Source organism: Anabrus simplex, chromosome 1 (assembly GCF_040414725.1).
Source record: "Anabrus simplex isolate iqAnaSimp1 chromosome 1, ASM4041472v1, whole genome shotgun sequence".
NCBI lineage: Eukaryota > Metazoa > Arthropoda > Insecta > Orthoptera > Tettigoniidae > Anabrus > Anabrus simplex.
The window spans coordinates 1,729,166,865-1,729,192,783 of record NC_090265.1 but is presented as its reverse complement, the minus strand read 5'-3'; the positions used below and the strand labels follow the sequence as shown (position 1 = coordinate 1,729,192,783).

Sequence of the window (25,919 nt, the reverse complement as noted above, 5' to 3'; positions counted from 1 at the left end):
TACACTCATTTTCATAAAAAAACAAACCACCTTGAAAGATTAGAGATAGGAAGTTCATGTTCACAGGACATGTTCATTAGTATGTTCTGCAGAAACAATTAGCATTTTAGTCACGCAGGTTCAGCACGTGTCCTGTTGCCTAGTAGGAACTGGGCCCTCCATCGGAACTGATAACTTGTTCCATGCGTGATGGCATCGACGGGTATAAGGCGCGAATGGCGTTCTGGGGTATAGCCATCCATGCTGCATTCGCCTTGTTCCACAGTTCATCTTTGGTGGTTGACACTGGGTCACAGCGCCGCACCCGTCGTTTCACCATATCCCACCGTCTTCGATTGGCGACAAGTCTGGTGATCGGGCGGGCCAGGGCAACAGTCTGACATCCTGTGACAACAAGAAGGCACGTTTTGTGCAGAAACAGGTTCGAGAAGAGTTAATAATAATAGGATAGCTACTATAATGATGAAACCAAAAATGTCCTTGAAGGAGAAATAAGGGTGGAATGGAATTTTATCTGGATTTCTGTTAAGACCTAAGGGATTATTTGATCATGTTTGATGGAGCGCATTGTCCTGCTGAAATATGGCGTCTGGGGTGTCATGCCGAACGGGTATGGCTACGGGTCGCAGGATGTCATTCACGTAGATCAAATTGGTCACAGTGCCCTGGACACACACCAAATGTGATTCGTGGTTGTACCCCATAGCACCCCTCACCATAAGGCCTTGAGTTGGTGCTGTATGTCTTGTGCGAATGCAGTCAATGTGATGTACGTTCTCCTGTCTGCGGCGAACCAAAGTGCGACCATCATTTCCAAGCAAAGAGAACCTGGATTCGTTCGAAAACACTATCTTCTTCCATTCTTGTCCTAGTGACGACGTTCCATACACCATTGCAGTCTAGTATGTTTATGCCCATTAGTCAAAGGAAGGCAGAGAAGTGGACGACACGCCGGTAACCCAGACCGTAATAAACGATGACGGACTGTCACTCCTGATAGTGTTCGATGTGTTACACTGTTCCACTGCTGCGCCAGAGGCGAGCAGGGCGCAGATCTGTCCTGCAATGCCATTCGGATGAGGTGTCGATCTTCTCGGGGGTCATGTGGGTGGTGCGACCAGACCCATCTTGTAGTGTTCTACGGCCTTTTGTGAACCATGCTGTACACACCCGTTGCACTGCCGACACACTTCGTCCCACACGAGTAGCAAACTCCCGGATAGATGAATCACGTTCCCTCATGCCAAAAATGAGCCCTCTTTCAAACTCACTCATTTGATGATACGGTTCTCGCATACGTCTGCGAGGCAACCTAAACGTCTGCTCAAGTCACACTGATCCATTACCTTCGGTTTATAGCGACAACGAGAGCCGCAGGCATATATTACCAGTCGGTGATGGTGCTCCGGGATATCGATGACGACCTCGAACCTGAGGTCCGACATAGTTCAAATGCTAATCATTTCTTCAGAACATACTAGTGCACATGTTTTGTGAATTTCAACTCCCTATCTCTAGTCTTTCAAGGTGTTCTGTTTATATGAACATGAGTGTACAACAAATGGAGTGTAGGGTGAGATGTAGAGTACAATAGTTGTGCAGCGATTAAAAGGACAGCGTAGGATAAGATAACATTCAAAATCAAGAGAAATTAAAATTACATATGAACTTTTTTTTGCTATTTGCTTTACGTCGCACCGACACAGATAGGTCTTATGGCGTGGCGACGATGGGAGAGGAAAGGTCTAGGACTGGGAAGGAAACGGCCATGGTCTTAATTAAGGTACAGCCCAAGCATTTGCCTGGTGTGAAAATGGGAAACCACGGAAAACAATTTTCAGGGCTGTCGACAGTGGGGTTCGAACCCACTATCTCGAGGATCAAGCTCATAGCTGCGCGCCCCTACATATGAACTGGCGTTATAAACACAAAAACATATGCTTTTCGTGACACCCTATATTTACATAACAGCAATAGAAAAGTTCTCTCTTCAAATTTGACCAGCAAACAAATATTAAAAAAATAAATTACAGTAGATACAGACTACATTAATGTAGATATTAAATGGTTGGTACATAATTTAATAATATGAAGAATGGCATAAAAATGACAACATAAATGTTTTATAATTCAGTCTCTTATTACCAGGGCTAGGATTTTGATGACATGTCATCATTTAATTGGTTCACAACAGGCATTGCTAACTTGTACAGAAATCCTGATCATAGTTCCCACATTGTAGAAATGATAATTTATTAGGTATTTTTTTCTATTTTGTATTTTAAGGTCATTTTCTAAAATTATACGTCTTTATTTGGTCATCTTATGGAATTTATTATACTATCTTATACTTCGGAGTCATTTTATTACATTTTTGAGGATTTTGAAGCATTTACAGTACACATTTGGGTGGCCTATTGGATATTATATCTACTTTAAATGAGGATAAATACGGGGACTTGAGAATCTTCAGAACGCTTTGTCAGTCAGGGGGCTAAAGAAACTTTGTTCAACCCTTACTTCCCGGAAATGTCCACATTCCAGAAGAAACACCTCCAATTGAAGAAGTCCCCCTCGTGAACAGTCGAGATTTTCATCTGAAGACACGCAGCAAATTTCTCTGCGCAACGTAAAGTAGTTCACCTTGTTTTCTTGACATGGAAAAATCCCAAGAACTTACCAGATGTATGCGTAAGTCTCTTCCGTTTTTACCAAGAGATAGTGCCAGCGAACAGTACGCAGCGTATGGATTTGATAAGTCAGTTTGTTCGCCAGACATTAACCTAACAACACACACACAAGTTGAGTCCGCCAAACACTAGCGTCTGTGTTGTATCGTTCAGTGATCATGTCGACGTTTGTGTCTGAAAAAGAATATTTGCGTCACGCAATGCTTTTCTTATTTAATCAAAAGAAAAAAAGGCTGCGGAAAGTCATCGCTTGCTGGTAGACACATACGGTGAACACGCTGGGTTGATTAGAACATATGAGACATGTCTTGATCGGCAAGAATACCATGCTTTGTGTCTGGTGGGACCAAAGCTGTATTGTGTATTATGAACTATTGAATCCCGCCGAAACCGTTTATGCACAACGCTATCACCATCTAATGGTGAATTTAAATCACGCATTGATCGAAAGACAACAGGAATGGCCCAGAAGACATGGCAAAGTGACTTTGTTACGCGACAATGCTCCGTCTCACACAGCAAACCATTGAAAGACACATTGAAATCGCTTGGATGGGACATCCTTCCGCCCGCCGTACCACCTCGACCTGGCACCATCTGACTATCACATCTTCACATCATTGGGGTATGCGCTCGCAGAGCAGCAATTGAGGAATTTCGAGGAAGTTCGAAAATGGCTCGACAAATGGTTTCCGCAAAAGACAAGCAGTTTTTCTGGCATGGTATTCATAACTTACCTGAAAGATGTAGAAGCCGATGGCCAATATGTTGAATAAACAAAAAATGAATTTACCTTGAAAATTCCTTACCACAAAAACTCGCAAAAACTTATGCACACACCTGGTAAATATAGGCTATACCAGCTTGAATAGTAAATTGATTGTAAAATTTCATTTAAAACTTATGTTGATTTTTAGTTTTCTGATCATTTTACTGGACTTTTGTCATCATTTAACTGATCTATTTTTTAAATTTTATGTCATCAAATTCCTGGTCCTGCTTGTCGCTAACAAACTACAGCCAGCCCCTCTCACCAAATTTCACAAGTAAACGTTTTACTGTTTTTACAAAATGTGGAGACGTATGCAACTTATCAACACTTTTAGCTCTACCATCAGCGTCACGGAAATCTTTGTCCAAATTATCAGAATCTCTCAACGCTAGAGGATGAACGTGGATCCCGGAGTAAACTGCGTAAAATCCATGATCATCTAACTCCTTCTCCAACTGTTGAAACGTAATTCTCTTATCTCTACAGTCTAATAAATTCAGAGTCTCTATCAAAGTGGTGTGATATGTATTTAAGAGATCATAGAAATAGTACTCATGAACTTCGTCGCTCAAGCTCGTGTGCATGAAATAATGCAAATCAATAGCAGGTGATGTAACGTGAGAAAACTGAAGATCTATGAATTTTACGTCTACAACAGCTCCTTCGTGGTACTTAAACATCATATTATTAATCCACAGATCTCCATGAGTCAACACATTGAATCCACCTTCTTTAAAATTGTTCAGCTTCACTAAAATGTCGAAGCAATTTCCCAGCAATTTCAATAGTCTCTCTGAATAGGTTTCATAACCTGGCCAGGTTTTGATTTCTAAAGCAAATGAGCGTAAGGATGATTTTATTACAGCCTCCAAACCACTTCTCCCTGCCTGATAAGGGTTTCCGTAAAAGGATTCAACCAACTTAGGTTTATTGCTGAGCAAGGCGATGGATGCAGCATGAAATCTTGCCAAAGATTTTAGTACTAACACACAGTGGCTATAATCCAAACCCTGCAGTCCTTCAACTGGCGTGTATTCTAAGAATGACAAATCTTCCAGAATAATATATTGTAAAGGTTCTGTCCCATGGTAAATATACTTGGTACAAAACATCCTTTCATCACCAAAAGAAACTTTACTCAAAATATGCTGCATCTCTGGAAGAATTCTAGTGTACATCTGAATTTCTGTGTTAAAGTAATCTGCTCCAAAAACAAGTTCTTCAATGATTCCACCTCTCGGCTGGCATTTGACGATCAGTGATCGCTTCTCGTACTGCGCATTCTCTCTTTGCACCTCTACAGTCACCCGGTAGATGTTGCTACAGAAATTATCCCCCACAGTGGCTCCAGACTCGGAGTTTACGCTGATAACTTGTAAGCTGGTATCTTGATATCCGGATCTGAGGGCCGTTTGGAAGAAAGACTTGTCCATCCAATCTGGCGCTCGATGTCTGCTGTCTTTGGCGCAATTAGTCATGCTGAGAAACTAACCTGTAAACAAGAACAACATGAAAATTATTATTATCGTAGTCATCAGGTACTACAAGAAATATGGATCCAGAAGACTGCAGGTTCCAGTTCCTAAATTTTGAACAAGTTGAACAAGTTGAAAATAAAATATAAACTAAAATATCAACTAAAAAATCATGTGAAACTATGGATCATAGATAATAAAATAGCAGTTTTAATATTTGTTCATGAATGAAAAATGTACCACAGTCTTATCTATTTTGAATGATACTTTCAGGGATTGAGAAAAACTCACACCACTGGACAAAATTACAGTGCTAATGTAAATGTACAAACCTTATTAATGTTGTAAACCGTAAGGATTGCAACAATGTATACAAATATGAAACAACTTCACCGGCAGATAAGCACATCAAGTGCTTTGTAGGTGTAAATAATTGCATATATAATGTATAATATCCTACAGCATATTTGCAAATGTATTTTAGATAAGTTATAAATAAATAAATAAATAAATAAATAAATAAATAAATAAATAAATAATAATATTAATATTAATAATATTATTATTATTATTATTATTATTATTATTATTATTATTATTATTATTATTATTATTATTATTATTATTATTATTATTATTATTATTATTATTATTATTATAGGTTCACTCCAAATGTTTCTTAGGCAAGCAATATTGAAAATGTCACAATCTTTGGGCTGGGAAGATTTGGGAGTAAGGAGACAAGCTTGTCGGCTAAGCGGTATGTTACGAGCTGTTAATGGAGAGATGGCATGGAAAACGAATAATCAGTAGTGAATAAATTAATGAATGTTGAAATCATCTATATTTAGAAAAATCCCTTCAGGCAAGCAACTCAATGCTGAAAACATCCTAGGTATATGAACTGGGAATTTTAGGTAAATAAAATATAATAAATTATGAGAATATATTATTTTATTCCTAAAATTACAATCCTTTTCTTAATCATCGTTATCCTGACGATTTGATTAGTAGTTTGCCTATTTCTACTACTACGAACCCTAATGTGAGTCATGCAGAGTTTTAGTTAATCCCTTATAACTTCATTCGGTGGGGTTATTTTTCAACAAATCAAAAAATTCCTGATGGTATTGAACCAACGGACACATTACAGAAAGAATTATGTAAATAAGTTAATTTGGGTAGAATTAGAATCAAAAAGAAAATGAGTGACGATACAAGCGATTTTATGCTGTTTTTCCGGAACTGCATTTAGGCCGGAGGTGATTTTAGTATACTTTAGAGCTATCCAAGATAATCGGTCACTACTGATCTGCATTTGGGGCAGTCACCCAGGTGAGAGATTCCCTCTCTGTTGTTTTCCTAGCCTTTTCTTAAATGATTGCAAAGACACTGGAAATTTATTGAACGTCTCCCTTGCTAACTTATTCCAATCCCTATCTTCGCTTCCTATAAACTAATGTTTTCCCCAATTTTTCATCTTGAATTCCAAATTTACCTTCATTGCTGTGATCTTTCCTACTTTTAAAGACATCCCTCATACTTATTCGTCCACTACTCTCATTCCACGCCATCTCTCCATTGACACCTCGGAACATAACAAGCAGCTCGTCTCCTTTCTCCCAAGTCATCCCAGCACAAATTTTGCAACATTCTTGTAACGCTACTCTTTTGTCGGAAATCATCTAGGACAAATCGAGCTGCTTTTCTTTGGATTTTTTCCAGTTCTTGAATCAAGTAATCCTGGTAAGGATCCCATATACTTGAACCATACTCTAATTGGGGTATTACCAGACACTTATATGCCCTCACTCCTTTACTACCTTAGTAGAACCCCTAAATACCCTCATAAGCATAGGCAGAGATCTGTACCCTTTATTTACAATGACATTTACGTTATTATCCCAATGAAGATGTTTCCTTACGTTAACACCTAGGTACTTATAATGATCCCCAAAAGGAAGTTCCACCCCATCAACGTAGTAATTAAAACTGAAAGGAATTTTCCAATTTGTGAAACTTAAAACCTGACTTTTAAGCCCATTTAACACCATACCATTGCCTACTGTCCATCTCACAACATTATCCAGGTCATTTTGCAAAGAGTCAGAATTGGAAACCTTTCCAGGCTCTTTATATCTTCTACTTCGGGCACAATTGATAAAATTGCTTATTTTTATTTTTTTCGTAGCATGAGGACCCGTAGTTTGTCTGCTAAGGAATGTTTTCAACATTAAATATATATTTGACTTAGAAAGATTTTCGTATTGTGTGCTGTGGGTTTTATAACCCTCTGACAAATGGAACTACATGACATAAATCTGAAATGTTTGTATTCAAAGGTATAAAATAAGCTATGTTCACCTAGCAGTAACGTAACGAACTATGTGTCATTTTGTGAAATTTGAGAATGACTGCTCTGCTCTTTCGTATTGTGTGCTGTGGGTTTTATAACCCTCTGACAAATGGAACTACATGACATAAATCTGAAATGTTTGTATTCAAAGGTATAAAATAAGCTATGTTCACCTAGCAGTAACGTAACGAACTATGTGTCATTTTGTGAAATTTGAGAATGACTGCTCTGCTCTTCTGGGATCATTTTGCTAATCATAGGCAGTTGTGCTTCTCAACATCCAAAATGTATGTAACATTTCATCGCTCTCCTCTGGAAATGGTTTTCAGTTAACAGATAAGATTGTGCATGGGAAGTAGATGTTCCACCGAATTCAGTAGCATTGTACTTTCTCCATGTCGAAATCAATAATATCGAAGACAATACTGAAGTAAAAGCAATGTAAGAGCTGTACCGTGCTACAGAGGACCAGAAATGATCCTTCATCGTGAATACTACTATCTGGAAGAAAAAAATGGAAAGGTCGTCTTTTACTAGACGTTTAGTATCGTGTGCGTAGCCACTGGATTGTCGAATTTTACGTGGAATCCGAATCACATGAACGTGACTTTTAATGTTATGAATCGCCCATGGAATGATCCAAATTCGAACCTGAACTGTGTTGTTGAGAAGCGTGTGACAATTGAGGAGTGTCTGTTCAAAACGTACTATTTCCACTTCCAAAAAATAAATCAGTATTTCGTTCACATGCATTACAGTAGTTGAATATCATCGACTGCCATTAGTAATCGTGACCAGAAAGATGTAATTCCTTAAAAAATGTACCAAACACGATCATGTGAACATTCCATGTGCCTTTTATTTTACGTTTCTTGCGCTTTTCCCTCAACTTTCGTAAGGTGGAAATATCACCTTTTTCACAGCCACCTCTCAACTACTCCTTGTTGATGGGGGCGGTAGGATACATCCACTGTATGCTCAACCTGCCGTAGGAGATGAATTGAAGTAGACCCAGAGGCTCTCAACTTGGGAGCTTGAGGGGAAGACTACGAGGCCCCTTGAGATCCAGCACCTCACTAACATTTTTCCTATCTAGTCTCTCTTGGTCAGCTCTTGTTCTCTTTCGACCCTGACGGTTTAAGTTTGCTAGGCCTAGGGAGTCTATCACTTTCACAGCCTTCGTGGCCATTCCCTTTATTTTCTCCATACTTTCCCTGTCTGAAGTGTCGCGCCTCTTCCATTTCTTCCTGTGATTTGTGTTAATAGACGATGATTCATTCAGGTATTCTGCCTTATGGCAGGTCTTGTCATGGGCTAAACCTCTTCTACTTTTACCTGTTCATAGTCAAGTTTTTCACGTCCGAATATTTGTTTCATTTGATGTTCTCCAGCATTTGATATCGTTTCCTTCTTCTCCTTCTTTGCATTTCACCATTTCTTTTATTCCTTCTTTCAGTAAGCAGTCCCATCTCAAACAATAGCTGGTCATACACAGAAAGGAATTGTGACAGACGAGGCCTTTTGTGACGTGTTTCGACAGGCTAGGACTGCTCGTTAGTGTGCGGGATCAGTTTGAGGCGTTATCTGCTACAGGCGAGACCTGTTGTCAGCACCTCAACGGAAAGACCTCGTCTCACAGATCAGGCCTCTTGTAAGGAAAACATGGAGTGGACAAAGGCACTGCTAGATAAATTTATTGAAATGTACAAAGAGCGGCCGTGTCTCTGGCAATTAAGACATGATGCGTCGCAGTGTCGCAATCAAGCGTTCTTCAGGTGATATGCTTTGTCGCAGTACAGTATCCTCCTTCTTCAGCTTAGAAGCTACAATATCTACAATAACTACACATCAACTAGACTGTTCAGCAGTAATAGCTAAGCAATACAAGTCATTATGCATATGTATTACAAATCAAACATTTAACGTAATGACGAGAAAAATCCACAAATGCTTACCTAACATCATATCATAATCGGTGTGGTCCATTCGCAAATAATGATTGTAATCGTCCGATTCATTTTCTTTCAAATGTTGTATCAGACTCATGTGACTAAATCTGTCTCGCTCTTATCTATGATTTCATCCACTTCGATAGATTTTTCTTTGTCCATCATTTAACATATAGAGAAAAGCACATTCCAACAGCCGCAACAACAAATTTCTTTTCCTCTGTACTCTGTCTGCTTCGATGCCCATCGCACAGTTCTAAGTCCGGCAGACCGGACCGGCAAGGATTTCAAACTAGTTTGAAAGGCCAGCGGATGAGCCTTAGCCTGCCGAGAACTCAGGGATCATTCCATCAACGGGAGGGTCTGGACTGTTCACAGATCATGTTGCACAACACGGCAGCCTTGGCGTCACAGTTGATGGCGAGCAGCAGGCCGGGTCTATGAAGGTCACGGCTGGCAGGCGGCCTGTCGGATCTGGCCCCAAAGGCGAGGCCTGCCAAAAAATCTTTTCGTATATAGCCAGCTAATGTCCGATCCAGTTCATTTTTCTCCTTCTAATGATTTGTAATATAGTTCGTTCTTCTCCAACTCTTCGTAATACCTGATAATTTCTTATCCCGTCTTCCCATTTCAGTGTTCTATTCTCCTTTACATCCGCATCTCTACCGCCTCCAATCCTCTTTTGTCTTTCTTCCGCACTGTCCGCATCTCTAGTGCCCCCAATCCTCTTACGTCTTTCTTCCGCACTGTCCGCATCTCTAGTGCCCCCAATCCTCTTTCGTCTTTATTCCGCACTGTCCGCATCTCTAGTGCCCCCAATCCTCTTTCGTCTTTCTTCCGCACTGTCCAAGTCTCTAGTGCCCCCAATCCTCTTTCGTCTTTCTTCCGCACTGTCCGCATCTCTAGTGCCCCCAATCCTCTTTCGTCTTTCTTCCGCACTGTCCAAATTCTCTACACCCTTAATGCTCCAGATATAACACTTAGCAAGTCTTTTCCTCGGAACTTTGTTTAGTGGCCCACAAAGTAATTGAAATTTTCTCTTGAAACCTTTAGCTATGGCAATTCTTCTCTTAATTTCTGTTGTGCAGTACATATCTTCCCTGATCGTACTTCAAAAATATTTAATGTTATTGACTTGCTCTATTCATTCAGCTCCTCTAATAACACAACATTTTCTACCTCTTCCTCCAGTGATCAAATTTATGGTCTTCTTATTAATTCTCATATCATATTCTTCTAGTTTTGTGCTGAGTTCATCTAACATTTGTGTAATTTCCCGTGCACTTTCTGCCATCACCGCCATATCATCTGCATATCTTACACACTTTACACTCCTACCTCCATCACAAACTCCACCTTTCCCATTAAAACTTTAATTGATTATTTCCTCGAGGTAGATGTTGAACAGTACCGGTGATAAACAGCAGACCTGTCTTACACCTCTTACTAATTCATTTGTTTTCACTCATCTCCTATAATATACGATTGTTGCACAGTTGTACTTCCTCTTATAATAATCAACACCACAAAGGACAATGCCACTCTGTTATCACACCTCTTAAATCCTGAAGAGTAGGCATTACACATGAAATAATAATCGAATTAGACTTCAAGAGTATTAGGTCGTGATCAGTACATACAGAAGGGAAATACGGAATACGGTACCTGACGCAAAATCGCAAGGTTGTCGCACACTCGTGTCCAGCTGACCATTTCTGTTTTATAATTAACATCTCTTATATATATACTATATGTACTGAACGTGACCTAATACGTTGAAAGTCGATTTCGAGCACAAGTCGGTCGTGAAAATTAAATATTCAGTAGTAATAATACTAAGCCCTTGCCTACCCGTCGATCGTCGGTTGCGCATTTTATGCAGATTTTTGCTCCATGGATTTCTCAATTTTACTCATCATGATGGTAATATTCTCAAATTTTTTCCATCCTTCCTGTAAATGTAATTATTCAAGCGTCTTGGTGATACAATCATGACATGTGTGGCTTATACCTTAGCGATTGACAGATGGACTTCTTTTAGAGACACATTCATTAATACAATATCACCCTGTGAAATGAAATTTTGTAACGAGTTCTCAATAAATTATTTCTAATAATTTGTCTTTTAATGTTGTCCAAAATATCTCCAGATTTGTTTCATTTAAGCAAAACTCTCCAATATCATTTCATATCATCTGTAATTAATTAATCATTGCCCCAGAGGAGTGCGACAGTCTTCGGCTGCCGGCACAATTCCTATCCTCGCCGCCAGACGGGAGCTTCATTCATTCCATTCCTGACCCGGTCGAATGACTAGAAGCAGGCTGTGGATTTCCATTTCATGTTACAAAGATCTCCCGCTTTCATCGATGGTTCGGGTCACGTGACGCGCAACGAAGAAATCGATAAGCATGGAACTAATTCATCGATTTCTTACCCACTCTATAATAAAAATTGAGACCCACTCTCCCGCGTACCAAATACTGCGAATCTCACGGCAGTCCTTTTGAATCTGTAAGATTATTGGTTCAATACCAATAATAATTCGAGATTGAAGAAAATGGCTGAAAAAAGAAGAAGGAAACGAAGATCTGTTTCGATTAGGCCCCAAACACAAAGGAGTGTATGTTGAGTCTGGCTTTCGTGGATGACTTAGCCATATTTGTTATCAGCATGAATTCAACAATCAGAAAGATAAACCTTCTTAAACAAACAGCAGACAACGTAGGACTACAAATCTCCTATGAGAAGACCGAAATACATCATGAACATCAGTGATGGTTCAGAATGGATCTTAAAACATCATGAAAAGATTGGAAGAGTCAATAAGTAGCTGGGGAAAGTAGTTGAAGAGAATAGGCTTGGGCAAGGAGTGGCCAATATCCACATACGGAAATTAGAGCCAGCGTTCCAATTGACTAAAAACATCTATAATAATAAAATGCTGAGTTTCGGAACCAAAGTACGACATTACAGCAATATTGTGAGACCAGAAGGCGTATATGCTTCCGAGACCTTGAGCATGAATCGATAAGAACAAGTCAATCAACTAGTTAAAAGAGAATGCAGGCTACGGAAGGTCTTGGGCAACAAATAGGTTGACGGGCAGGTTCGACAGGAATTCAATAAAGAAATCTACTGCAAGATGAACCGATAACAGTTATACAGAGAATACTGCGGTTTTATGGCACATCTTCCTCATGAGTAATAACCGGATCACAAGGAAAATCTTAAATTTTCTAACACCTAAGGCATCTAAGTTGAGATTGATCCAAGATTGTGAGAAAGCTATGAGACAGGTGGGCATTACGCAGGATAAAATCCATGAGAAGGTTAGTTTCAGGAGGATGGTGAAAAGCTATCGGGATTTTATGGTGGAGACTGAACGGAGAGGCCCTAAAGCGCTGTTAGATGGGCTGAACAGATACTGGCAGGATGTCAAAGCCGGCAGACGAACGAGACATAGACAATGAAAATGAGACTAATTGTTAACACGCAGTCCGTAGAGCCTCCATTCGAAAAACAAAGTATTATTATTGGTTTTAAGCTTAACTACTTTTACGGTTGTCGGTCACGCCGAAGTGCCCCAATTAGGTGTCTCAAGAGATCTTTTACCGTGACAGTGAACACATGAGGCTGACGTATATCAGCACCTTCAAGTACCACCGGTCTGAGCCGGGATCGAATTCGCTATCTTGAGCTCAGAAGGCTAGCGCTCTACTGCCTGAGCTATTGAGCCCGACATGATACACGGAGGAAAATGAAGCAAATTAAAAGTCCCTAAATGAAGGAACTTATACATTGAACTGGTCATCATCGTAATTACGCCTACAAATAATCAGCAGTAAAAAGAGAACGAGTATGAATTATTATTTTTTTACAATTAGTTTTACTTCGCACCGACACGGATAGGTCTTATATGAAACAGTTAGTTTTAAAACCCCCCAAGTCACATTTTCTACAATTTCGTTTTAAGTGACAAAATGAATGTTGATGGGCAGACGCATCATTTTGTGTAGAACCCCCGTAAGTCTGCTGTATTCAATGGCCGTGAAGGGATCGTTAATATTTGGTTTGATTTTAAAAATTCCAAATTACTGACTTGCTGGTTTTCTCAAGGTAACAGTGTTATACCGCTGGAGTGTGCTGTCAGCATCAGCTGTTGGTAACACGAATTTCGCTAATCGCGGGAAACACATTGTTTTTCGTTTGTTACATAAACGTTTCCAATTCTTGTGCACGCATGTCTACTTCAGACGATAATGTTGTTTGTGTCAAAAAGAAAAAAAGGGAATTAGAAATACGCATTTATATATAACAAAATACAAAGAGCAAGAGCCTCCGTGGCTCAGACGATAGCGCGTCGGCCTCTCACCGCTGGATACCGTGGTTCAAATCCCGGTGACTCCATGTGAGATTTGTGCTGGACAAAGCGGAGGTGGGACAGGTTTTTCTCCGGGTACTCCGGTTTTCCCTGTCATCTTTCATTCCAGCAACACCCTCCATTATCATTTCATAGCATTTGAAAAAACCTACAACCTGTTTTCCAGTCATTGACCGGGTCAGGGATGAATGAATGATTCATATATATAGGCTATTAGTACGATGGGGTCGCCACTCCCAAAGTGATTTATTAATAAACGATAGATGCTATGAAATGAGAATGGAGAGTGTTGCTGGAATGAAAGATGACAGGGAAAACCGGAGTACCCGGAGAAAAACCTGTCCCGCCTCCGCTTTGTCCAGCACAAATCTCACATGGAGTGACCGGGATTTGAACCACGGTGTTCATAGCATTTATCACTCATTAATAAAAAATCACCTTGGGAGTGGCGACCCCATTGTAATAACAGCCTATATATGTTTCATTTATTACATCCCTGACCCATTCAATGACTGGACAACAGGTTGTAGGTTTTCATTTTCATTTTCACAAAGAGCAAGAGTGAAACAAATTTCATATGTAGGCTACAATAATAAAGTAGTGTATCCTAGTGGTGGGACATTCGATTCATTTTACTGAATCGATTCATTTGATTCCGTTCACGTTACTGAATCGATACAGTGATCCGATTCACGGCACATTAGTCGCCGCTCCTACTGCATCAGTGTAGTATGTGCTGGTAAGACAGCAGCAACAGCATTCAGTGCTCGCAGCTGCCATCTGGTCTTCATACTATGAACTCCTTTCTTATAAAAATATGCTAGTCACTAATACAGTACATCAAAGGTTTCCGGCGACGCAGGATGGGAAAGGTTTAGGATTAGGTAGGTAGCAGCCATGGCCTGAGTTAAGGTACAGTCCCATCATTTCCTGGCGTGAAAATGGGGAAACTACGGAAAATCATCTTAACGGCTGCCGACGGTGGGATTCGAACCCACCATCCCCCGAATGCAAGCGCATAGCTACGCAATACTAACCGCACGACAATTCGCTCAGTCATTTTTGAAAATATGTATTCTTCCAGCTGAGGATTTTTTAAAACTTCATATTTTGTATAGACTACCTGAGATGTACAGTAGCCCGCTGGTTTTCTGATTCAACATACTGTTCGTTAAGTTATTGCGTCTGTCCACATATTATTGAAGTCTTGTGCAACAATGTGACATATGAACTGAGATAATACTGAGCCGTTGTTCCCAATATATAACAGGTACTTTTGAGTGTGGTCATGAACATGACTCATAGTCATAGGGCAGGCTAGAGTCGAGTTTAATTGTCAAATGTCAACTAAGTTATAATACTAACTAATAAATAGTATAACCTAATAGCCTACCTACTTACTAGCTACTTCAGAATTATGTTCTGACTACCTTTTTAACACTGCAAATAAATCCACGTCCGCCTCTGTGGTGTAGTGGTTAGCGTGATTAGCTGCCACCCCCGGAGGTCCGGGTTCGATTCCCGGCTCTGCCACGAAATTTGAAAAATGGTACGAGGGCTAGAACGGGGTCCACTCAGCCTCGGGAGGTCAACTGAGTAGAGATGGGTTCGATTCCCACCTCAGCCATCCTCGAAGTGGTTTTCCGTGGTTTCCCACTTCACCTCCAGGCGAATGCCGGGATGGTACCTAACTTAAGGCCACGGCCGCTTCCTTCCCTCATCCTTGCCTATCCCTTCCAATCTTCCCATCCCCCTACAAGGCCCCTGTTCACCATAGCAGGTGAGGCCGTCTGGGCGAGGTACTGGTCATACTCCCCAGTTGTATCCCCCGACCAAGAGTCTGAAGCTCCAGGACACTGCCCTTGAGGCGGTAGAGGTGGGATCCCTCGCTGAGTCCGAGGGAGAAGCCGAACGTGGAGGGTAAACAGATGATGATGATGATGATGATGATGAAATAAATCCACCTATTATTTAAACCTCCCTGTAAGAAGAGGAGAGTGAATGCAAATGGGTATTATTTTCAAGTGAGCTGAGCTCGAGTGTCCATTACAGCATAAGATTCTTTCAGTGTAATGGCTCACTGTGTCTCGCTGCAACGGAAGCTCGGCTCTCCGCCAGTGTCTAGTCTGCCGATAAGGAGCCGTGTGTATCTTGAGTCTCACTGAGCCGCGCTCGTTCACGATTCTTTCGATGTGCCATGATTCACTGTCTCGCTGCAGCGGAAGCTCGGCTCCCCGTCAACGTCCAGTGAGTGCACCACTCAGCACTGTCCGCTAGGAGTAAGCTGAATCGTGTGCCGTGAACTCGCCGTTTCTGTGAATCGATTCGCTCGGACACTTGAATGAACCGATATACTGCTTCGAATCATGCATTCAGTAGCCAACACTCGTGTATCCACGAAATATTAATATACCTTGCAGGTAGTTAGATATTTAAACTAATATTTGCTTAATAATGATGCATAATTTAATTGAAAATAACTTCTTCAACCGTTCTAATTTGTCGTCTGGAATACCTTATATAACTGGAGCACCATTAACAGGGAGTGAATGGAAAATTTACATCTTAATTTAAAAAGCATGTTCAATCTATCACTATGTATTCAAAATATTTATAACATTACACATTTTCGTGTGCAATTTGGGCGGAATATGTTGGTATTGGAAATATTTATAGCTTTTAATGGATGTATAAAGCAGATCTTCACATAAGTAAATCATACGAGTAAGAAGTTTGGTTTTTCTGTAAGTCAATAACACAGTGTTGTTCATTTGGCTTTAAAATTCCGTAAGTCACTGATCTACAGGCAAAGTTAATAAGGAACAAAACTGTATATCCTACTTCCATGATGTCTTTCTATAAGTATCTTCAGAGACATAAAAGTTTACAAATAGTTTCTGGTTTATTCACCAGTCAGTTATTTCTGTTTTCCCACACGTTTACACTTCGTGACTTAAGGGGTTTCAAAAATAACCTATTCATATAAGGTACAGACTGGTGTGAAGATGAGTAACCACGGAAAACTATATTCAGGGCTGACGATAATGGGATTCGAACCCACTATCTCCCGAATGCAAGCTGACTACTACGTGATCTAAACCACGCAGTGATTCGCTCGGTATGAAGATACTAAAATGCTTCTAGATCCCATCACGTGCGTTCCTATACCGGACCGAAGTGTTAATAACACTCAATATTGATCGGATGGAGCTTATGTCACCTAGATTAGATAAAAACACTAGATAAGGTGGCCCAAAGTAGAGATATGCCAATCTTATTAAATTGTACAGTATGAGTTATCTAAATAAATAAAATTGTAGGAGTTGTGTATCTGTCTGCTTCCTGTCTATGGCATTTGGTTGCGACAGGTTAGCGCAAAACGACCCGAGTGATTGAACGGGGATCATTCTAAGTACCTAGGTGTTATATATAAGGAAAGATCTTCATTGGGGTAATCACATAAACGGGATTGTAAATAAAGGGTACAGATCCCTGCACATGGTTATGAGGGTGTTTAGGGGTTGTAGTAAGGATGTAAAGGAGAGGGCGTATAAGTCTCTGGTAGGACACAAACTAGAGTATGGTTCCAGTGTATGGCACTCTCACCAGGATTACTTGATTCAAGAACTAAAAAAAAAAAAAAAAAAAAAAATCAAACAAAAGCAGCTCCATTTGTTCTGGGTGTTTTCCAACAAAAGAGTAAGCAAAGCAAAGCAAAGTCACCTCCGTACAGGCCATGAAGGCCTTTAGAAGAGTGGAAGGTAAAGGCTTCCACCATTGTTAACCTCGGCACGTGATGGGGTAGAGTGGTTAGCTCTACGCCCGGCCGCCTTTGCCCCCAGGAATTAACCTGGTACTCATTTTTGGAGTAGGCTGAGTAAAACTCACGGCCATATGCACCTCCGGAAGTGGAAATCTCGTTTCTTAAATTTTACGATTTCCTGACGGGGATTCGAACCCACGACCTTCCGGGCCCAACAAATGAGTAGGGTAACAAAAATGTTGCAAAGTTTGGGGTGGGAAGACTTCGGAGAAAGAAGACGAGCTGCTCGACTAAGTGGTATGTTCCGAGCTGTCATGGAGAGATAGCGTGGAATGACATTACTGGACGAATACGTTTGAGTGGTGTCTTTAAAAGTAGGTAGGATCAAAATACGAAGATAAACTTGGGGCAAATATTTGTTTATAGGAAGGGGATTTAGGGATTGGAATAACTTACCAAGAATAATGTTCAATAAATACCCAATTCCTTTGAAATGGTTTAAGAAAAGGCTAGGGAAACAACAGATAGGAAATCTGCCACCTGGGCGACTATCCTAAATGCAGATCAGCATTGATTGATTGATTGATTGATTGATTGATAACAGAAAAAGCCAAAAGGTCCTATGCTTATAGTTACATAATTCCGATAGTACAATGTAAAATCTAAATATCTATAATTCACAGTTGGTATGGACATAACTGACGTACTGGATCCACATTTAAGTTTATTTAATTGTTGATGTTTTTTACAGTTTTAGAGGAATCTTCATGAAGAGGCCTGATGTAGGTCTTCCGAGTTGAGGTCGTATAGGTGACCTCCGGGTCTATGAAGATGATGAATCCTCGTGATCATGATGACACAAACACCCAGCCCCCAAGCCATAGGAATTAACCAATGAAGGTTAAAATCGCCGACCTGACGGGGAATTCAACCCGGAAATCCTTTGACCGAAGGCAAGCACGCTAACCATTTAACCATTGATCCGGATAAAATAAACTAATGTCCTCGCGGTGCAGCTCTTCTCAGGCACACTCCCATTGGAGGTGAGCTGCGTGTACATACCAGCACTCCTGTCCGCCTCTGTGGCGTAGTGGATAGTGCGATTAGCTGCCATCCCCGGAGGCCCAGGTTCGATTCCCGGCTCAGCCACGGCATTTGAAAAGTGGTACGAGCACTGCAACGGGGTCCACTCGGCCTCGGGAGGTGAACTGAGTAGATGGGAGTTCGATTCTGGCTGGGGCTGTACCTAATTAAGGCCACGGCCGCTTCCTTCCCACTCCTAGCTCCTTCCTGTCCCATCGTCGCCATAAGACCTGTCTGTGTCGGTGCGACGTAAAGCAAATAGCAACAAAAGAAAAAGTTCGATTCTGACCTCAGTCATCCTCGAAGTGGTTTTCCGTGGTTTCCCATTTCTCCGCCATGTAAATGCCGGTATGGTACCTAACTTAAGGCCACGGCCGCTTCCTTGCAATTTCTTTGTCTATCCCTTCCAATCTTCCCATCCCCACCACAACGCCCCTCCTCAGCATAGCAGGTGAGGCCGACTGGGCGGGGTACCGGTCTTCCTCCCCTGTGTCATCCCCCGACCCAAAGTCTCAAGCACCAGGACACTGCCCGTTTGGCGGTAAAAGTGGAATCTCTTGCAGATTCCGAGGGAAAAATCAACCCTGGAGGGTAAACGGATTAAGAAAGAAGAAAGACAAGCACTCCTGTCCGTCTCTGTGGTGTAATGGTTAGTAATAATAATAATAATAATAATAATCGTATGGCCTCAGCTACCGTGTGCAGATATTTCGATTTGACGCCATCTGGCTGTATGCTCGTCAATTTCGACGTTCCGTTTTACTCTAGGTCCGCTAGATGGCTGACAGAGTAAACCGGATCTCTCTTGGGCGTCTATGGCTGAGATTTAATTAATTTTGTCGGGTAAACACCAAATGTATCACCAGAGATCTTTTACATGTCGACATCGTACGACATGGAGTGTCGAATGGACTTTTTTCCGCCCTTCAAAAATCGGACTACCTCTGCCGGGTTTGAACCCGCTATCTTGGGATTAGCTGCCAACCCCGGAGGGCCGTGTTCGTTTCCCTTTCTGCCACGAAATATTTGGAAATTGGTGCGAGGTGGAACTCAGCCTCGAGAGGTCAAGTGAGTATGGGCAATTCGATTCCCACCTCAGCCATCCTCGAAGTGGTTTTCCGCGGTTTCTCACTTCTCCTCCACGCAAATGCCGGGATGGTACCTAACTTAAGGCCACGGCCGCTTCCTTCCCTCTTCCTTGTTTATCCCTTCCAGTCTTCCCTTCTGCCAGGCAGTGTAGCTCAGACTGTCGAGGCGTTGGCCTTCTGACCCCAACTTCGTAGATTCGATCCTGGCTCAGTCCGGTGGTATTTGAAGGTGCTCAAATACGTCAGCCTTGTGTCGGTAGATTCACTGGCACGTATAAGAAATCCTGCGAGACAGAATTCTGGCACTTCGACGTCTCCAAAAACCGTAAAAAGTAGTTAGTGTGACATAAAGCCAATAACATTATTATTACCAATCTTCCCATCCCTACAGAAATCCCGTTCTGAGAGGTACTTATCCTCCTACCCAGTTGTGATGATGATGATGATGCTTGTTGTTTAAAGGGGCCTAACATCGAAGGTCATCGGCCCCCTACCCAGTTGTATCTACCGAACTCGAATTTCGCGCTTCAGAACACTGCCCTTGCGGTGGTCGAGGTGGGATCCCTCGCTGAGTCTCAGGGAAGAACCAACCCTGGCTTAATAAAGAAAGACCAGCTATCCTGTCAGTCATAAATTTGTGCCAGTACCGCGAATCGAACCCGGGCCCCCGAGGACGGTAGGTAAGAGCATTAACCGTTACTCTACGGAAGAGGACACTTTATCACTGATTGACAGAGAGAGCTTTACCTGTTAGCTGAAAGAAGGAGCCCAGTGACTCCAGCCCCGACGAATGAAATTTAATCTAATCAAAATGCAGGTGTTAATTGGTAATGCCGTTCTTATCCTTAAAGAGATTCAAAAATCGGAATATAATTGCACCAATTTAACTGTCGATGTGGACACAGGTTGTATACATATAAAAGTGTGAAATGCAGTAATACAGTAATCGTTTCGTGTATCTGATAAGGAATGTGTTGATGATAGCCTTTTACTCAACGCACGCGATGTAAATTTCGCGGTGTTCCGTTGTAAAGCGACGAGCAAGAAAAAAGAATAAAGTACATTGAAAGAAACCTGTAATTAAGCGAAACGGTTTTAGAAGCTATAATCATAACAAAATACGCTCCTTGTATTTAAAATCTGATATTGCGTGTGAAAATCCGCTTACGTTGGTCTGTTTCATTCAATTTAGTTGGTTTCCTAATGGGCAGAGAATATACAGTGTGTGCCAAAAGTGTCGCACTTATGGTTTGTACATAACATCGGATATGCAAATTGTTATGCCCGTAGACTACAATCACAGTAGGTGTAGACACAAGTAATTTTTTTTTCTAGTTGCTTTACGTCGCACCGACACAGATAGGTCTTGTGGCGACGATACATGTTATTTCAGAGTGCCTGGGTCTTCACCGTCATTTTCATAGCAGAGAATTATTCGCCTCTAAGGCTGATACGAAATTCTCTACAGCATTGAAGTGATCGAAGCAAATGCATTCCGTACGGCTTCTTTGCGTTTGTCAGCTGTGTGGTAACGCTTGATGTACCCCACACCATGACAGGTCCTGACTTCGAGGTGCCCACTTGAAAAGTGCAAGCGACGGTGTGGAGCCTCTTTCTATCTATTTGTATCACTGCATTGAGATAATTCCTTCTAGCCATTGCATAATGTGCTGGTGCTCAGAATTGGCCGATTAGACCTTGCTCTTTCTGCAGATCGACACATCAGTCACGTACTATGGTCAGATAGATCATTTGGACAACAGCACCCTAAAAAAAATATTGACCGGGCAGGGATATGGCAGCCATTGCAGTCCACATCATTACATCCATCAATCAATCAATCATCATCGATCCGCATTAAGAACTGTCGCCCAGGTGGCATATTTCCCACCAATTGTCTAGTCTTTTCCTTAAATTATTTCAAAGAAATCGAACATTTATTGAATATTTCCCTTGATACATTATTCAAATCCACAATTTTCTTTCCATAAATAAATATTTGCCCATATTTGTCCTCTTGAATTTTAACATCATCTTCTCCTTCCTCTTTACCTGTTTATCCTCAGTGTCGGTTTTTCCCTCGGACTCAGCGAGGAATCCCACCTCTACCGCCTCAAGGACAGTGTCCTGGAGCTTCAGACCATGGGTCGGGGGTTACAACTTGGGAGGATGACCAGTACCTCACCCAAGCAGCCTCACCGGTTATGCTGAACAGAGGCCTTGCGGGAGGATGGGACAGAGGTGGGATCCCTCGCTGAGTCCAAGGGAAAAGCCAAACTTGGAGGATAAACAGATTAAGAAAGAAATGAAAAGAAAGAATGAAAGAAGGAAAGAAACGTGTGTAAGTAAATTCCACATCTCCTCCTAAACCATTGGAGCAATTTCAAACAAACTTGATACAGTTATCACTCATCTGGAGATAAACACTATGGGGATAAGCCACAAACCACCGCTAGAGGAGGGGGTGACTTATAAAAAATTCGAAAAATAGTGTCGAATCCATAGTATTCATGGTCAGTGAAATGAACAGTGACACTCTCGATGCCGTATAAGTCCTAGTCCCAAGGCTGAGTGGACCCCGTGCTTATCTAGTCTTTTCCTTAAATTATTTCAAAGAAATCGAACATTTATTGAATATTTCCCTTGGTACATTACTCCAATCCATCATTTTCTTTCTATAAATGAATACTTTCTCCAAATTTTGCTCTTGAATTCAAACTTAATTTTCATATTATGGTCTTTTCTAATGTTTGCTGCAGTTGAAGGATAACTCTGTACAAACTTGTGACATACATAAATACTTGCAGTAGGGCCTAATTCAATTTAGGAAGGGTAAGATACATGTTGTCCTAGACTATATAACACTGCTAACATCTAGAACAATCCGCCTCTGTGGCGTTGTGGTTAGCGTGATTAGCTGCCACCCCCAGAGGCCCGGGTTAGATTCCCGTCTCTGCCACGAGATTTGAAAAGTGGTACGAGGACTGGAACGGGATCCACTCAGCCTCGGGAGGTCACTGAGTGGAGGTGGATTCGATTCCCACCTCAGCCATCCTCGAAGTAGTGTTCCGTGGTTTCCCACTTCTCCTTCAGGCAAATGCCGGGATGGTACCTAACTTAAGGCCACGACTGCTGCCTTGCCTCTTCCTTGCCTTGCCAATATTCCCATCCCCCAACAAGGCCCCTGTTCAGCATAGCAGGTGAGGTCAACTGGGCGAGTTACAGGTCCTCCTCCCCAGTTGTATCCACAGAGCGAATGTTTCACTCTCCAAGACACTGTGCTTGAGTGGGATCCCTCGCTGAGTCCGAGGTAAAAGCCAACCCTGGAGGGTAAACTGTTTAAGAAAGAAAATAAAAGAAAGAAAGAAAGAAAGAAAGAAAGAAAGAAAGAAAGAAAGAAAGAAAGAAAAAACGTGTGTAAGTAAATTCCACATCTCCTCCTAAACCATTGGAGCAATTTCAAACAAACATGATACACTTATCACTTATCTGGAGATAAACACTGTGAGGTTAAGGCACAAAGCACCGCTAGAGGAGGGGGTGACATATAGAAAATATTCGAAAAATAGTGTCGAATCCATAGTTTTCATTGTCACTGAAATGAAAAGTGACACTCTGGATGCCGTTTAAGTCCAAGTTCAGCCTGCATCACCATCGGGGCTGAGGAGTGAAAAAGTAAGTATCCAAAGTTGAATCCACAGTTTTCGGGATCAATAAGTTGATTGGTGACAGTTCCATACCTATCTAAAGCACAACGCGTACGTAAATGCATACATTTATAACTTTTATTGATTATTTGAAAATATCAACTATTTCCAAAACAAACAGGGCTGCCATAAGTACAACGTTTAATCATCATCATCATCATCTGTTTACCCTCCAGGTACGGTTTTTCCCTCGGACATAGCGAGGGATCCCACCTCTACCGCCTCAAGGGCAGTGTCCTGGAGCTTCAGACTCTTGGTCGGGGGATACAACTGGGGAGTATGACCAGTACCTCGCCCAGGCGGCCTCACCTGCTATGCTGAACAGGGGCCTTGTGGAGGGATGGGAAGATTGGATGGGACAGGCAAGGGAGAGGGAAGGAAGCGGCCGTGGCCTTAAGTTAGGTACCATCCCGGCATTCGCCTGGAGGAGAAGTGGGAAACCACGGAAAACCACTTCCAGGATGGCTGAGGTGGGAATCGAACTCACCTCTACTCAGTTGACCTCCCGAGGCTGAGTGGACCCCGTTCTAGCCCTCGTACCACTTTTCAAATTTCGTGGCAGAGCCGGGAATCGAACCCGGACCTCCGGGGGTGGCAGCTAATCACGCTAACCACTACACCACAGAGGCGGACACAACGTTTAATCCAAAACTAAATAGTCGCAAACTTGAAATAAACACAGAACAATAACTCTAAATCTGCCAAAGAGTTCGTAAAACGCCACATTAAAGAAATCGACAAAAATTCACTTCAAACAGGTAAATCCAAAAATTTAACATTCGCAGAAGTAACCGAGCAGAGCCGGGTACTACAGTTGGTGATAGTTAAAAAAGCTATTTGTCCTACAGTAATGAATATGGCAAATATCAAGTAAAAGGACGTGAAGTGTTCTTTACGAAATGAAAGAGAAGTCTTACGGATGTTTGTATCGACGTACGTGAGCGAGTAATTTATTTTTCACTCCTGAAACGTGCTAAATCCAAATCAAGAAGTTCGTTGCTAAGCCTCATCCTAAATATTACTCACTCATTACATCCCAATATAATAACAATGGTGTGTGGCCTCCGGAGGTACGCCCTGCATGTCTTTCGAGCCACCTGCGCGTCTTGTTGTTGGGGCCTTACCTGCAATGACCTTTAATGTTGAATACAGCACAAACCCCAGCCCCCGAGCCGGAGTAATAAACCAATGAAGATTAAGTTCCCTGACCAAGCCCGGAACCGAACCAGGGACCCTTCGGACCAAAAGCCAGCACGCTAGCCATTCAACCATCGAGCCGTATATCCCAATTTATTTTGAAAATCTTGTTAAAGAAAGGAGAAATGGAAATTTCGTTTTTTAATATCATTGTCATAATGCAATATCATCTGAACTGAAGAGGAATGTGCATAATAATTGCACCGTTTTCCCTTATTTAAATATTTTCTTCCTTCGTTCCTTCCTTCCTTCCTTTCTTCCTTTCTTTCTTTCTTTCTTCCTTTCTTTCTTTCTTAATCCGTTTAAGATGCACGGTTGGCTTTTCTCAGACTCAGAAAGCGATCCCACCTCTATCGCCTCAAGGACAGCGTCCTGAAGCATGAGACTTGGGTCGGGGGGACACAACTGGGAAGGAGGACGGGTACCTCGCCCAGGCGGCCTCACCTGTTATGCCGAACAGGGACCTTATTGGCTAGGTGCGGGGGTGAAATGGGAATATTGGAAAGGATAGACAATTAAGAGGGAAGGAAGCGGCCGTGGCCTCAAGTTAGGTACAATCTCGGCATTTGCTTGGAGAAGAAGTGGGGAAACCACGGAAAAACATTTCGAAGATGGCTGAGATGGGAATCGAAACCCCTCTACTAAGTTGACCTCCTCCTGAGGCTGAGTGGACCCCGTTCCAGTCCTACCTAGTTTCAAATTTCGTGACAGAGCCTGGAATCAAACCCGGGCCTCCAGAGGTGGCAGCTAATTACACTAAACACTACACAACAGAGGTGGACCTTATTTAAATCTTTCCGAAATAAATTAAATTAAATTAAATAATTATTTGAATTAAGCGACTTTTAATTTTTATCGAAATTGTTTTTTATTATTATAGACCCTACGTTTTTTTCCCCAAAATACATGTCAAAATATGCCTTATTTATAATATGCCAATAAGTTTTGCAATTCAAATAATTAAGGGATAGAATATCCCGAAAATAAATTGAATAATTAACTCCAACGAATCGTATTGTTTCACTCCTCATATCTCTCACGTATCAACCACTGTCTGCTGTGCCGGTACATTATTTTCACGAACTCCCCAAACATGTGTACTAATATGAGACCCAGCCGAGTGAGATGATGGCAAATTATTATTTTCTGTCCACGTTTGCGGTAGAGGCAGCGATGCCGGCAATGCTATTCATCAAATAAGTATGGATTCTAACGTATTATTGGTTAAAATTCTCGATTCTAATTATAGTAATACATGGCGTTAGATTATTTATTGAAATTTAAAATTGACAAGTGAAATACTTGCAAGTTTATCTACAATATCACAACGTAAACTACATCTTAAATCACGATATAACAATTTTTCTCACCTGTAAAGTGTTAGTACACAACGCCGCTTGAACTAATGCACTGGAAGCCTCGGCTGATAATGTTCTCTGCTTCTTCTTATCTCAC

General features: G+C 41.6%; 1 protein-coding gene across 1 annotated transcript; it reads right to left on the bottom strand.

The window, feature by feature from the left end:
• Positions 1-1,945: 1,945 nt before the first annotated feature.
• LOC136882424 (uncharacterized) lies at positions 1,946-25,896 on the bottom strand. The gene is made up of 2 exons (XM_067155069.2): positions 25,835-25,896; positions 1,946-4,954 (listed from the first exon to the last, which is right to left on the bottom strand). Exon 2 carries the CDS (start codon positions 4,938-4,940, stop codon positions 3,705-3,707), a length of 1,236 nt encoding a protein of 411 aa, XP_067011170.1. The 5' UTR covers positions 4,941-4,954; positions 25,835-25,896; the 3' UTR covers positions 1,946-3,704.
• Positions 25,897-25,919: the final 23 nt, after the last annotated feature.